We start from the raw sequence: 15,471 nt of genomic DNA, 5'->3' as shown, positions 1-15,471 counted from the left end.
GATCCAGAGTAGAGACATGTTTTATTTGAATCCAATTGATTCCTGCCCGTCGAATCTTAACAACTTAGCTTAGATGAAAATTCAAATAAATCCAGAGAATCATCTTTCCGGCCTCATCTCCTTCTCAATTATATCGGCTACAATTTTGACTCTAAGCATCGACTAGCCAATTTCAACTAACATATTTTGAATGGTAACAGAAATTGACCAACTAGGACCTAATACAATGGCTAGAAAGCTGATTCCTTAGGTTTACTAATCTTTAATTTCTGACTGTATATTATAAGTTGTATTGAAAGAGGCTTTGCCTATCTACTTTATTTTGGATAGATAATTAACTCGAGTTAATTTGTGTAAAAAAAAACAAAAGTTTTGTCTCAAGTACAGGCTATATTATAATAGTGATCTCCTTTTTCTATCTTACCTATATAGTGTGACAAACTAGATTTAGAATATAGTCAATGTTAATAAAACTACATAAGTGTGTACATGCAAGTCTTAAAAGAAAAACAAAATACAAACAAAATATAAGGTTGACTTAATAGTTGGAAAGAGGAATTTTAGGGTGAAATGAGAAGGAGAGGAGAGGAGGTTACAGGTTCAAAAGGGAAAATGGATTGGATGGTTAAATGAAAAGGAAAGATGAGAAATATCACAAATTCAATCTCCTTATATACTAATAAAATTAAAATTTATTGATAAAAAAAATCATATTTATTAAGTTACCCGCTTGTAAAGTTAACATTCAATAGTTAATGAATTAATGTAATAGTTTGGGCCATTCTAAATCAAGGCACGGTAAAAGGTAGGTGGACTAATAAACAAATATCTTTGAGATTTTCCTACTGGTAATTTTGTCAAGTTATTTAAATCTTGGTTAATTAACTTTCCATTTTCAAATTAAAAAATCCCAATACTTTATTATCTGTACTGTCCCCGTAAAACATACGGTGTCAAACTAGGTCTTAATAATTAGCTCTAGAGGAGAACAAAATTGGTTGAGTGACAATGAATATCTCACGAGGAAAAAAACAAGACCCTTGATCGAAGTTAAAACAATATTTCATGCATTTTGTAATTCCAAAACTGCATCACATGTGATCCACAAGATTCTGCGTTCTCACCCTCTCTTTATATACCATCAAATAATGTTTACATTTCTTTGCACATAGTTCTTGTGAGAGAGAGAGTACTAGTGTGATAAATCAAGAGAGAGAGAGAGAATATGGTTTCCAGGGTTCACAAGAGAACAGCCATGTACAGGAACCTACACCTGCTTCGTTCAATCAGATACTCACACTCGGTGATTACTCTGAAACATCTCTTTCTTCCCTGTTTGCATGCCATTTTCTACTCATCCAGTTTCTGGACAAACTTTATTACATGAAGAATCCACTTCATAAAGGGGGAACAGCCCATTTGATTTCTTCACAGTTATCACTTTCATTTTCTTCTCTTTATCCAATTCACATATTTCATCTCATTCATCAAAATCTTCTTCGGAGAATTCTCCACTCAATATTAATTAACATTCATGTACTCACTTTGATAATTTCTTTTCTACTTGTGTGTATGTGTATATTCAATAACAGTTGGATATATATAAACTCTCATATCTTGCTTATATTTTTGCCTCTAAATGCATATTTTGTTCAACAATTGAAGATCACTTTGATATATATATATATATATATATATATATATATATATATATATATATATATATATATATATATATATATATATATAGATATGGAACGTATTCCGTGTTTCATTATGCAGCGCCCTAAAGCCTCAGTGTTATTCCAGGTGTCAGATTACATACAAGGTTTAAAGCAAAAACTGGAAGAATTGAACCAGTTAACAGTGGCAACGGCACGAAAAATCGTTGACTATGATCCAATGCCTAAGGTATGAGAACTTCATCATATTTAATATATAGTTTTCTGTTCTTAAAACATGTCATGACTTGAATTTGAGATTAATGTTTAATGAAGCTGGAATAATCCTGTGATAATCGATCTATGTTGTAGAAAATATTTATTATATTGAAATTATTGATATAATTTTTTTTCTTTTTAAACAATTAAAAACATTTATTTAAAAGGGGTATATATAGATGTCCAGTTAGGATATTTACTGTATAGGATAGAAAAATCCGTTAGTTGATTCATACTAGGAAGAATACTACCGCAATTTAATTTCCCTATCAGCAGAAGTTGGCAATAATTAATTTGTGGTTGCTGTTAATGATTTCGTAGCTTGAAGTTGAAACACAAGAAGAGGGTTTTGTGATCAAGGTGCTGAGTGAAAGCAGTTGCCAGGGGTTGCTGGTGTTTATATTGGAAGCCTTTGAAGAGCTGGGGCTTGATGTGCTCCAAGCTAGGGTTTCTTGTGCGCACAGCTTCAGTATAGAAGCTCTCGGAAACAAAGTAATAATGTGACACACATACATAATTATCTAAATCATAAGAGCAATATTTTGTACTGTTAGTGCAATTTGTGTAGGCACAATCAATAAAAAAAATTAATTAATCACAAAAGAAACAATTTTTTTAGATAAAAATAAAATATTATTAGTACCAATTTTGCTTTAAACTTTAAACCTTTTTTTTAAATATCTTTTTGAGTTTTTGAGTAGTTGTATTTCCTAGCATTGTGATCCACGGATAGTATTGATTATTTGTTATGGGTGTTGCAGGAGAACAATGAAGATACTCGCCCATTGGATGCACAACTAGTTGAGCAAGTAGTGTCTCAAGCTATTCAAAACTGGAGGGAAGTTTCACAGATATAATGATTCATGCCCCAGCACCTATTGTCATAATTAGAAATTAATATTATGCTTGCTTGATCAGTTTCCTGCTTCTTGTAACAATGTTTACTCCTTTAAATAGAACGAGAAGTTGGCCTTTCTGATGAATATATTGAATATTAATTATAAGATAATGCTCAAACTTTCTCCACATAAACACCCCATATGTATAAACTTCTATTCTCTACTTAATTTTTTAGTGACTGAATAGAAGATTAATTTCAGAACACTTATTATTTTCCATATGTACCACTAGGTATATGGTGATTAATTAATAAGTGAATAATGTTCTAGTGTACTAGATGAAAGAACTAAAACGAATTAATTTTAAATATTATTGGGGAACATCTTATATGGGGGAGTTTAACTCCGGAAGGCAACGGGGATCGATGAGGGTGCAAAAAGTCTTACAAGATTTTTAATATTTATTTCTCGGCTCGAAATAAAAGTTAGGGACCGAGGAATTTTTTTTCCACAAAATATTGTATTATATATATATATATATATATATATATATATATATATATATATATATATGTATTTATTTATAGTTGACATATTTTATAAATTAAATTAAAATTTTGCACGACTCTTTTAGTAGATAGTCCTTTCCCTTATATATGTTTGGCTGAATCCTATTCGTGTTGTAACAAGAGCTTAAAAGAAATTTAATTAATTAGAAAGGAAGAAGCTTACTGTTTATAAGAAGTTTTCAAAGACAACTTGGTTATTTCAACAAGACTATCATCCAGAAGTAATTATATTTATTTGTATGATATAATTACCATCCTAACCAGTGTGAAAAGAGAATAAGGATTAATAAAAAATGCCACCGCCGTTATTAAAGGCCTAATTATCACACGTAGATATATTGTTTCTGCTTATCAGGTGGGTTCCATAAAATATACATCCAAATTCGCGGATGAGTGTAAAAGAGTTTTACTTTTAACTTGAAGCACGAGATATGAAGTAGGAGTGTTTGCAAGTTGGAATATTGTATATTAGTTTTGCACAATCAAACTATTTTTTAATTAATTTATTGATAATACCATTTAATTATTGCCCAAAATAAATTAATCTGTGTTGAATTTTTTATTTCATTAGAATTTTCAATATGTATATTAAAATGTAATAAATAAATGTTTAAATAAAGTTCTACTACTATTTTTTAAAAGGAAAATGAATTATATTATAAAGAATATATACAATGAACACTCACCCCCATTAATTTACATTAAAAAAAGAAGACAATATAAATAACATTAAATACTCCTAGTAAAACATTCTCAAGGACCAACACCAATCTAACAATAAGCAATAACCACCCCTTTAGAAAATAGCAAGAGAAATCCCAAAACGCTAGCTAAAAAAACAGTGGGAAAATATTTTAACTAAAATAATGGAGAATTACATCTCTTATTTTTCTATTACATATTGCTTTATTTCCTTTTAATAAAGATAACATTTTTTAAAACATACATTTATATAAATGAAGTAGACATATAATATGTGTGAATATTGAATTATTTGAATATATATTAATATTCATAACTATATATATATATATATATATATATATATATTAAAATATTTATATATACTTATCTACTAACATATGTTTCTATAAAATTTATAAAAAAAATGAAGCATATATTAAAAATTATCATAACAAAAAATATATATTGTAAACATATAACATCAGTACAAAACACATATTACATTTACATGTGTGTGTGTGTATGCATGCATATAGATATATATGTTATTCAATGCCGAGTTAATCTAATTAATTATTTGAAATTTTGTTTCGGTCTTTTAATTTTACATGTATAGTGTTGGTTTTGAACATTCTTAATCCTTCTTTTTTGTTTTTTTTTAAAGAAACATTTTTAATCTGACTCATCCAGTAAAAAATATTGGGATCACGTGTGTCACTGTTTTTTTTTACCAATTAACTTTTTTTTTTGTTTGCCCTTTTCATGCTTATGTTATGCCTTCCATTAGTTGGGCTTTTACATGTCCGATCCAAAATGGCTAAATCCAATAAGTGTCCTCTACACACATTATATTCTATTAGCATTAGCAGGGAGAAAGAACACCTTATAATTAACATTTTGTGATCAGAACAATCATTGAACAAATACAGAAGAATCTGGCTGCTTCTTATAGTACTCGTCAACTTTATCTCCCAAGTGTTGAAAACGGACACATTAACGTACGTGATTCCCCATCTTGTTCCTTTCCCTTTGGCTAGAGAAATGTCGTTGAGTAGGAACAACCACTATTATCATGCTTCATGCATGCATATATACCAATAATAACTCACGCAATCCAACGTCTTTTTTACTCACATTCTCTCTTTACATCATTAACTACACTGTGTGTTTGTTCGACAAAGAGAATCATCCATCACCCACATTCAACCAAATTATAATTATGAACCTTCTACTTCCTCAAATTATTGCTCTTTTGTCTCCAAAGACAAACTTTACACCAAACTTGTTAATTCTTCCGGGTTCTTTTCTTAGCTATTCACCCACTTATTAACAGTGTTGCTGTGGACCATATATCGTGGAAAAATCCTTAAAGATCTTTCTTTAATAGTTAAATTTACTAATAGGGAAAAATATGATGTGTATTAAGAGATTAAATAAAATCCTTAAAGATGTTTCTTTAATAGTTAAATTGACCAAGAAGGATTATTAATCTATCTAGAGGACAACTAACAATACATTCTATAATTAGTTAAAAATTATTAAAAACTAAAATATCAAAAGAGAAACTCGTCATATAAGAAATAACTTCTACAATTTTTTTTAAATAAGTTTTAGTCAAAGAATGTTGAAAAAAAAAATGTCTTGTCAAAAGAGTGTGTTATGACAATTTTCCTACATACAATGAGGGACAAGTTTCCTTGATATGATTATCTATCATTTATATCTTTTATACTTTAGTAATTAACTTTTAAGGCTGGTTTGGATTGTTCGTAAGTTTTTAGTTTTGAAATATATATTTCAAAACAAAATGTGTTGGCTTAAATTGGAGTTAAAATTATTATTTTTTTAATCAATTTGAAAACCCTTTTACATTAATTTTTAAAACCAAAAAGGAAAATAGTTATAACTTTAAGAAACATTTATTTTCCTCCATCTCAATGATATCCTAAAACATCTTCACCTTTCACAATGACATCCCACCCACCATCCATCACCTCCACTTGAGAATAATGGTGATCGATTAATAACGGTTAAATATGAGTTATTTTTATAATAAAAATATATTAAAAATATTTATTTAAAAGTTATTTTTGTATTAAATGATAAAAATTAATATTTTTCTTATTTATTATTTGCAGATATGAAAAAGAAGAAATTAAAAGAAAAAAAATAAAAAAATATCCAAAATATTATAAAGTCTCAAGAAAAATATGATTAAAAGCAAAACAAATTCAAAACATATCATCGCTCAACAGCTTCCAACCATTATTGCTTTCACTTGGCAGCCATGGTCGACACCCACCTTCCCACAATCACGTACTGCATCTACTTGTCAGCAATAGTCACTAATTTTGAAGCTTTTGGAACACAAAATGTAAAACTTATCTAATCAAAATTCAAAACGTTGACGTCAATTGCTTCATTCTTGTGAACCACACTCCCACTCCCATTCATCACCCAAATCATCTTCATCTGGTCATAAAATATCATAACACTTAATGAAGCTTGGGTGTTGCAACAAAGTAATTATGAGACTGCACAAGGAAACCATAAAAGATTTTGGTTTATGACTCGAGGAAACAAAGTTGATATCATCTTTAATTATCTTTTTGCGTTAATGTGTGCTTTGAGTTCGGTGAGAATGAGCATATAATTCAATGTTGTTTCTTTCCCCTCTTAGCTCAAAATACCTAAATAGAATAAAGGATTGAATTTTTGTTATAAAATGTTGGAAGGAGTTTTGTTATTTGATGCGATGCATATTAAAAAGTAAAATAAAAAACATGAAACTAAGAACATAAAATAGTTTTACTCTTAAAATTTTTAAACTAAAAATCATTTTTGTTTGTAGAGATACGATTGATAAAATAATTAAATCACAAAATTAATAAAATTGTGAGGGATCGGATCAACTAACACAATAAGCCATGAAATGCTTGAAAGGTAGTAGGTTTTATAAGACATCTCTATGGAGAATATCATCAGGATAGAGGATTAAGGGTACAAGGGATATTCACCCTTAAGAAAAAAAAAAAAAACAAAAAGAGATCGAATATACTTTACAAGTAATCATAATTAAAATCCTCTACCCAACTTTGTCTATGTATAACAGTAAAAGCAAATGAATAAAAACACCCGAGTCCCCAATTTATGAGGCTTTTTAATCGGATTTTTTCGATTCTCATTAGATTGGATTGGTTCATGAAGACTCCTAACATCAAGGGAAAAGTCCATTCATGAGATTTCTCAGATGGTTTTGTTGAGAATCCCAACCATCCAAGAGGTATATTAGCTTCGTGATTTATGTGCTATAATGAGACAATGAATATCCTCAAGAATATCTTGATGCAAATGGAGTTGGGATTTAACTGCTTTAAAATGTAAAATTAATTAAAAAAATAAACATTAAAATTATAATTAAATTTATATTTTATTTTATTTTTAACTTCCTATTTAATATTAATGACTATAAATACATTATTTTAGGGGAACATTGTTTTTTTGGTACCCATCACATTTTTTAGTGGAGCATAAGATAGTAAGTTTATGTACCAAAAAATGTGATACTAAATATTCTCTAATGATTACTCCAATTTCCTAAATACATTTTCTTTTCTTTCTAAAAACCACATTTTTTAATTATTATAGTTTGGGCCTTAGGAGCTCAATTAAGGCCCTGGCCATCTTCATCTTCCTTTCCGTTAAAAACACTACAGTAACTGTAACGGTGCAACCCTCTCTCTCTGTTTCTTCTGCAACAAACAACCACACTCCAGTTTTACGACGTCGTTTTCCGAGGGAATCATCATGAATCCCTCACACACTCTCATTCCTTCTTCCCACTGCTACCCTCCCCTCCTTCCTTTTACTTTCGCAACTCTTTGCACCTCCCAACGACGCCGTTTCAGAGTCTTCTTCCCTCGCTGTTTCTCCGCCACCTCCGCTCCGCCGCAAGTCCCGAAGGATCTCTGCGGAATCGAACACCTCGTCGATAAGCTGTCGCCGCCGGTGCGGCTCGCAACCTCCGTCGTTGTCTTCGCCGCCGCTGCCTCCGCCGGATATGGACTCGGCTCCAAGCTCGGTGGATGCCAGAATGTCGCTATCGGCGGAGCCGTCGCGTTCGGCGTGGCCGGCACCGCCGCTGCTTACGCTCTCAATGCGGTTGCGCCGCAAGTCGCTGCCGTGAATTTGCATAACTATGTGGTAGGGCTTGATAATCCTTTCTTGTTGAAGAAGGAAGACATCGATGGAATCTCCAATAGGTGTGTTTGCATTGCTGTTATGTATTTTTTTTTTTTATTAGATCGTAGAAATTATGGATTCAGAGCTACGTTTGGTAGTTGGTACGGTGTTGGTCAATTACCAATGACTAATTGGCGTTAATTAATTAATCAATTGTTTATTTATTTAAGTTGATTGTCGAGAGAGTTGTGTGTTTTTTATTTTATTTTATTTTATGAATCTGATTCTTTCGATGCTCTTGCAATGGTTAATTTTGTAGGTATGGTGTGAGCAAGCAGGATGACGCATTTAAAGCGGAGATTTGTGATATTTACAGCCAGTGAGTGACTAATCAATTTTCTATTGAGAATTGAGATATCTTCACGTGTGCATGTTTGTGTATGATTACATAGTGTGATGAGGCTATGAATTCATGCATGTGTGTTGTGTTGACCTATAATTGCTCGAATAATTAATTTGCATTTCAAATTTTCATTCAGCTTTGTGTCGTCTTTGCTTCCTCCTGGTGATGTGGAGCTTAAAGGAGACGAGGCTGATAAGATCATTAGCTTCAAGAATTCTTTAGGAATTGATGACCCAGATGCAGCTGCTATGCATATTGAGGTAGGCTTTTTGTCTGTTAATAGTGTGAATGTCTGTCTCGATTGAATACCTTTTTTTATCATTTAACAGAATCAGTTAATTATTTTGCTGCTTTGATGCTTGCTGATTGTCAGGTTGGTAGGAACATTTTCAGGCAGAGGCTTGAGGTTGGGGATTGTGAAGCGGATATTGAGCAATACCGGGTAAGTCAATTCAATTGTACTATTATCTCAACTATTAGATGGGTATCTTTGAGGATTTAAATGAATACTTGGAGCTTGAACATTGTTAGTGAGTCTCTAATGCAGGCATTTCAGAAGCTGATATATATGTCATATCTCGTTTTTGGAGAAGCATCATCATTCCTTCTACCTTGGAAGCATGTGTTCAAGGTCACTGATTCTCAGGTATTTAATTACGTCTGGTACCTGTGTCATGTGTAATGTGATATTTTTATCTTACACTTAGACTAGGGCCATTTTTTTGTGTAAACTAACTTCTCCAAAAGCTAAGGTGCATAAGTTGATTTTTAAGTTATAGAAGAAATTTGATTCATTTTGCTTTTTCAATTTTTTTTCTTCCATAAGTTCTTTCGTAGAGGTTTATTCAAAAATATCCTAGGAACAGCACTGTATTATCATGTATTGGTGTATTTCAAAAAATGAAGAACTAACATTTGCTGCATAACTACTTATTTTTCTTTGCCAACACTGACATGGATATAGCTTTTTTTTTCTCTCATGGTGTTAATAGGTTTTTGTTATTATTTTGATTGTTATGCTATTCTTTTTGTTTTTCTGACTGCAATAGTATATTTTTTAGGTTGAAGTAGCTATACGTGACAATGCCCAGCGATTGTATGCTTCCAAGCTGAAATCAGTTGGCAGAGGTAATTATGCGATATGTATGCATCTAGAGCTTTAGTTGGTCTTATTGTAGTGAAGTGTTTAACACACTAGTTAATCCTCCAGTTAAGCTGTCATAATTTTTGTAATTTGTTTTTATATGTTAATATAACTATGATGTTTTTGCTTAGATTATAAGAAGCTAGTTTGGTACACTTTAATCAATGCCTGTTACCATCTAGAAACTATTGCATATTATGCTTTTCTTCAGTTTATTATGCATTTGTGGTATTAAATAAAGCCTTGTAGCTTCTGCGGTATTCTGCTGAAACGTTAGATTTTATTCTGAATATGGTATTTCTCTAAAATTGTTATCAAAACAAAACAAATGCATTCTGTAGCAACTACAACAAGTAGTTAACTATTTATCTGATTTTGATTCCTTAACTGAGTAAAAAATTGTCAGATATTGATGCAGAACAACTCGTTACACTTAGAGAAGCACAACACTTGTATTGCCTTTCTGATCAGGTGCATTTTCTTTTTTGCTTCTTTAATGAATATAACTTTTGACTGCTTCTCTTGTGTAATAAACCTTTCATTATCAAAGATTTCCTTGAGGAATAGTGTACTGCTTATTAACTAAGATGAAATTTCCTTTGAAGCTTGCTGAAAACTTGTTTAAGGAGCACACAAGGAAATTGGTTGAGGGAAGTATTTCAGTAGCACATGGTATACTTAAATCCCACACAAGATCTGTGTAAGTTTTCTAGTTCTCAAAAAATGTGTATCATGTGTTCTTTTGCACCCAATGCGGGTGGATTTTCTTGGATTCAGCTATTTAATTCTGGAGATGCTTTTATTTGCAATCCATTATGAAGGGTTTCTTGGTTTTTTAATTTTTATTGGTGCAAGAAATTTACTATTGAGGAATTTCCCACTTCTAATCAATTTTAAAATTTTCAGCTATGGAGTTATCGAAGCTGTAGAGGAGCTTGATAGTATATTGGCTTTTAATAATATACTAATCTCATTAAAGAACCACCCAGATGTGGACCACTTTGCTCAAGGTGTTGGCCCAGTTTCTTTACTGGGTAAACTTCTTGACTGATTTTGTTCTGTTCAGCTTCAAGTATTGAATACAAAATCTTTATGTCAACTCTAGTTCATCTTTGGTTGGAACAGGTGGTGAGTATGATGGTGACAGAAAGATAGAGGACTTGAAGCTCCTTTATAGAGCATATATTGCAAATGCTTTGTCTAGTGGTCGCATGGAAGATAATAAAGTAAATAGCCATTTCATTTATGCAGTGTTTAACTAACATATCCTTTTTTCTGGAAACTATGATAATTATTTGAAGCTGAGTTTGGATTATTTTTTCTCAGGTACAACATTCCGATTTTTTTCTATTGAACATGGGAACATTTAGAAAATTGATAGATATTTGGACAACATAGATGGAATAACCTAGCTGGGACTTAGTGCTCTATATGATTTCTTATATATTGATTTTAGTTCCCATAGCATATAGTGAGTGCAACTACAACTCTGGATCTGATAACCATTAAAATAAATGAAGCTATCCCTATAATGAGCCTTCCTGATCCTTCTTTGTTCTCTATTCTCTTCCTTATCTTTTTTACTTGTGCACAGTGCCAAAGCTGATTGAACTGGTTGTTTGGTGTGCAATCCTTGGTACCATCATTCTCATTATAAGCATTTCAATTTAAAGTAGGATTTGTTTTCAGCACCACTGTACATTTTGGTTGTTTTCCATGTTTCACTGCTAGTTTGGTTTCATTTGTTTGATTTTTATATAATTCTTGGGTCCTTGATAAACAACTTTAGCTTTAAACTTTGAAATCTGGTGGTTTTTTTGACATGTAAAATGTATAACCATAAGATCCCGCCTCACATGCCTTTTTTTGTTCATTCTCTAATTTTGTTTTGGTGAATGAGCATTCTGCCAAGCAAAGACACATGACCTTTTATCTAAACCATCATAAGCATAACTAGAAAAAATTGTTTTTGTTATATGTGCTGAATTGACCTTTATATTGGGTTTGTTTTTCTTTAGCTAAACACTCAGAAAGATGATTTTCTAATTATACTTATCATATATTTCAGGTAGCTGCACTAAATCTGTTGAGAAAATTTTTTGGGTTGGGTAAACGTGAAGCCGAAGCCATTATGCTTGATGTTACATCAAGAGTATATCGCAAAAAACTTGCACAGGCTGTCTCAGGTGGTTCTTTAGAAATGACAGATAGCAAGGAAACATTCCTTCAAAAACTTTGTGATGAATTACACTTTGATCCACAAAAGGCCTGTGAAATTCATGAAGGTAACTTGTTCTGTGTTATCCTTGTCATGTTTACACACATGTAGTGCCAGAATTTTCAATGTGCTGTTATAAGGTTATATTTATCTAAGATTCTAAATCTGAAGCTTTACACCTTATTCAATTTTTTATCTACTTTCTTAGTTGTTGTGAATTTGTGATGGTTGGCTTTTAGCATTACATGACTGTTATCTTTGTTCTGTGTCAAATTTACTTTAGGGTAAAGTGTGCATATTTACTTTAGTTGTTGTAAGCTTTATTATATTCAAATCTAACTATAGTTTCTTACATTAAGAAATTTACCGCCAAAAGCTTCAGCAATTGGTGGCTGATGGGGAGCTCAGTGATAAAGATGCTGCTGCTTTGTTGAGGTTGGGTGTAATGCTCTGTATACCTCAACAGACCATTGATACAGCTCACTCGGATATCTGTGGCAGTTTGTTTGAAAAGGTACCAGGTTGAGGTTGCATGTAATGCTCTATTGTTTATTAGTTTATTGGTCATATCTACTGAATTCCATGCATACATTTTGTGCAAAACATGATGTGTCTTCATGTCATTTATTGTTCGATATACCAACCTTGTCCTTCCTCCATGAGCAATAGTTCAAGGTTAGTCAGTGATTGACAATGGAACAGAGGATGTTTCTCCTAGGCAATGTTGTTTCTCGCTAATTTCTACTTATTCTTTGAGGACTGTTATTTTTCCGTTTCGGGGTATTGTTTATTCTATAGCTATTTGGATTACTAAAATGGGAAGTGACTTTTTTATGTGGTGATGATGCACTCATTTTGACTTGTTTCTAAATACTATGAATCTGGATTGGTTTTGATTCTCTTAATTTATAGTTGGTTGATGATATAGATATGCAAAGAAATCAATGTATTCTTATTGACTCTGCTGTGTTGTTTTTAATAGGTTGTCAAGGATGCGATTGCATCAGGGGTTGATGGAAATGGTGCTGAGATGAGGAAATCAGTAAGAAAAGCAGCACATGGCTTGCGACTAACCGGGGATACTGCTATGTCTATTGCAAGCAAGACCGTGAGTGTCCATTTATCAGGAAATTGGATGTCTATTTATGAGGATCTGAAATGAGTTTAACTTTTGCTCTGCTGTTTTTATCACACTACAGGTAAGGAAAATATTTATTAATTACATAAAACGTGCACGAGCAGCTGGGAATTGTACAGAATCTGCAAAAGAATTAAAGAAAATGATAGCTTTCAACACCTTGGTTGTGACTGAGTTGGTGAATGACATTAAAGGGGAGTCAGATGATGAGTCGACTGAAGAACCTGGAAAGGATGACGTGATACAAACTGAAGATGAAGAATGGGATTCTCTGCAGACACTTAAGAAAATAAGACAAAACAAAGAACTCGAAGCAAAGCTGGGGAATCTTGGTCATACAGAAATTACTCTTATAGATGACCTTTCGGAAAGAGATAGAACTGATCTTTACAAGATATACCTCCTATTCTGTTTAACTGGTGAAGAGACAAGGGTTCCATTTGGTGCCCAAATCACTGCCAAGAAGGATGATTCAGAATATGTTCTGCTAAATCAGCTTGGCGGGATTCTTGGTTTGAGTGGTAAAGAAATAGTGGAAGTACATAGAAGTCTAGCAGAGCAAGCTTTTAGGCAGCAAGCTGAGGTAATTTTAGTGGATGGACAGCTGACAAAGGCCAGGGTGGAGCAGCTTAATAATCTGCAGAACCAAGTTGGCTTACCTCAAGAATATTCTCAGAAGATAATCAACAGTATAACTACTACCAAAATGGCAGCAGCCATTGAAACTGCAGTAACTCAAGGGAAGCTTAGTATTAAGCAGATAAGAGAACTTAAGGAAGCCAGTGTTGAGATAGACAACATGGTATCTGAAGACTTGAGAGAGACCCTCTTCAAAAAAACTGTTGGTGATATTTTCTCATCAGGCACTGGAGAGTTCGATGAGGAGGAAGTATATGAAAGAATCCCGTTGGATCTCAACATTAATAAAGAGAAAGCAAGAGGCGTGGTTCTAGAGCTTGCAGAAACTAGGTTATCTAACTCTCTCATTCAAGCCGTGGCACTATTAAGACAGAGAAATCGTGAAGGGGTGGTAAGTGGTCTTCTGAAGTTTCATGTTCAGAAAATTATAATATATATTTCTAAATTTTGTTGCGTATAGCCCAATCGTGATTGCTTCTCACCTTGTGTACAGGTTTCTTCACTCAATAACATGCTGGCTTGTGACAAAGCAGTGCCCTCTCGGCCACATTCGTGGGGAGTGCAAGAGGAGCTTGCTGATCTTTATACTATATACATGAAGAGTAATGCAACTCCTGAAAAATTGTCTCGTTTGCAGTATCTGTTGGGCATAAATGATTCCACAGCAGCTTCTCTTCGAGAGATGGGAGAAAGATTGCTTAGTAATAATGCAGAGGTAGAGGAGTTTGTATTCTGAGAATTATAAGAAACAGTTGTCAAAAAACCCATTTTCTATTGTCATATTGTTTAAAGGTGAAAGAAAAGAAAATCATATAGATTCTCGGGAAAGAAATGAGTAAGACGCAGATTTATGAGTAGAAGTTGGGATTTCAGATTGATCATATTTTGACAGTACGATTTAGTCTGCTGATGTTTTTGATCAATGCAAATCATATTGATCTTTATCAAAATAAAAAGGGTTAAATTATATTTTTTTTGTCTTAGCTAGTTCAATATGTTTCCTTTATTATTATTAAAAAATTTAATTTGGTTCCTTAATTTTTTAAATTAATGCAATGTTGCTTTTTCCATCAAATTTAATTAATATTGTAAGCTTTGTAATTTGGTCCCTTAATTTTAAAAGCCTTGTAATTTACATGACAAACTAGTTATCCTTTCACCTTGACAAACGAAACTCTCTCTAGAGGGTGAACATGAATTAGATTTTTGAAAATTCAATCTAAATCCAGTCGAGAGTCGAGATCCATTTAAATAAATTGGATTTAAAATTCAGATTTAATTAAATGGATTGGATTTAAAATTCATATTTTGTTAAAAAAAAAAACCAATTTGGATATTTTGGATCCATTTTAAATCTCTTTTTCAAATCAAAAATCATTTTTTGTCCAAACTTATTCGACGTAGTTTTTGATTTACATTGACTGATGTTGTTTTTGATTGACTTTAACCAAGGTTATTTTCAATCGACTTCAATCGATGCAATTAACATTGGTCCAGACATTTTTAGATCGACATCAATTAGGGTATTTTTCAGCTAATGTTGGTTAGTGCATTTTTCGATCAATATCGATCAATGATTTTTCTGTCGATCTCAAGTAGGTTTTATTGTTGTCAAGTTGGCTAGGGTTTTTTGGTTAATGTCGGCCAATGATATTTTTTGGCCGACATCGACTAGGATTTTTCGGCCGATCTTGATCGTGGATATTTTTTGTTGA

General features: G+C 32.4%; 2 protein-coding genes across 3 annotated transcripts; both read left to right on the top strand.

Annotated features, from left to right (window-relative positions):
* Positions 1-1,109: 1,109 nt before the first annotated feature.
* LOC114395807 lies at positions 1,110-2,972 on the top strand. 2 transcript variants are annotated; one of them, XM_028357664.1, is made up of 4 exons: positions 1,110-1,303; positions 1,810-1,911; positions 2,262-2,432; positions 2,702-2,972. In XM_028357664.1, the coding sequence occupies exons 1-4, from the start codon at positions 1,226-1,228 to the stop codon at positions 2,795-2,797; spliced, it is 447 nt and encodes a 148-aa protein (XP_028213465.1). In that variant the 5' UTR covers positions 1,110-1,225; the 3' UTR covers positions 2,798-2,972. The 2 variants fall into 2 exon arrangements, with proteins under 2 accessions (XP_028213465.1, XP_028213464.1); XM_028357663.1 differs by lacking the exon at positions 1,110-1,303 and adding an exon at positions 1,322-1,536.
* A 4,714-nt stretch (positions 2,973-7,686) lies between these two features.
* On the top strand, positions 7,687-14,723 carry LOC114395817 (protein TIC110, chloroplastic-like). Its single transcript, XM_028357673.1, has 15 exons — positions 7,687-8,294; positions 8,534-8,593; positions 8,754-8,877; positions 8,991-9,059; positions 9,165-9,263; positions 9,679-9,745; positions 10,168-10,232; positions 10,367-10,461; positions 10,668-10,795; positions 10,887-10,987; positions 11,830-12,046; positions 12,339-12,493; positions 12,962-13,087; positions 13,179-14,147; positions 14,250-14,723. The coding sequence occupies exons 1-15, from the start codon at positions 7,840-7,842 to the stop codon at positions 14,490-14,492; spliced, it is 2,973 nt and encodes a 990-aa protein (XP_028213474.1). The 5' UTR covers positions 7,687-7,839; the 3' UTR covers positions 14,493-14,723.
* The last annotated feature ends 748 nt before the right edge of the window (positions 14,724-15,471 follow it).

The sequence above is a fragment of the Glycine soja genome, chromosome 18 (genome assembly GCF_004193775.1).
Source record: "Glycine soja cultivar W05 chromosome 18, ASM419377v2, whole genome shotgun sequence".
Taxonomy (NCBI): domain Eukaryota; kingdom Viridiplantae; phylum Streptophyta; class Magnoliopsida; order Fabales; family Fabaceae; genus Glycine; species Glycine soja.
Note: the sequence above shows the minus strand (reverse complement) of the source record. Positions and strands in the feature narration are given on the sequence as shown.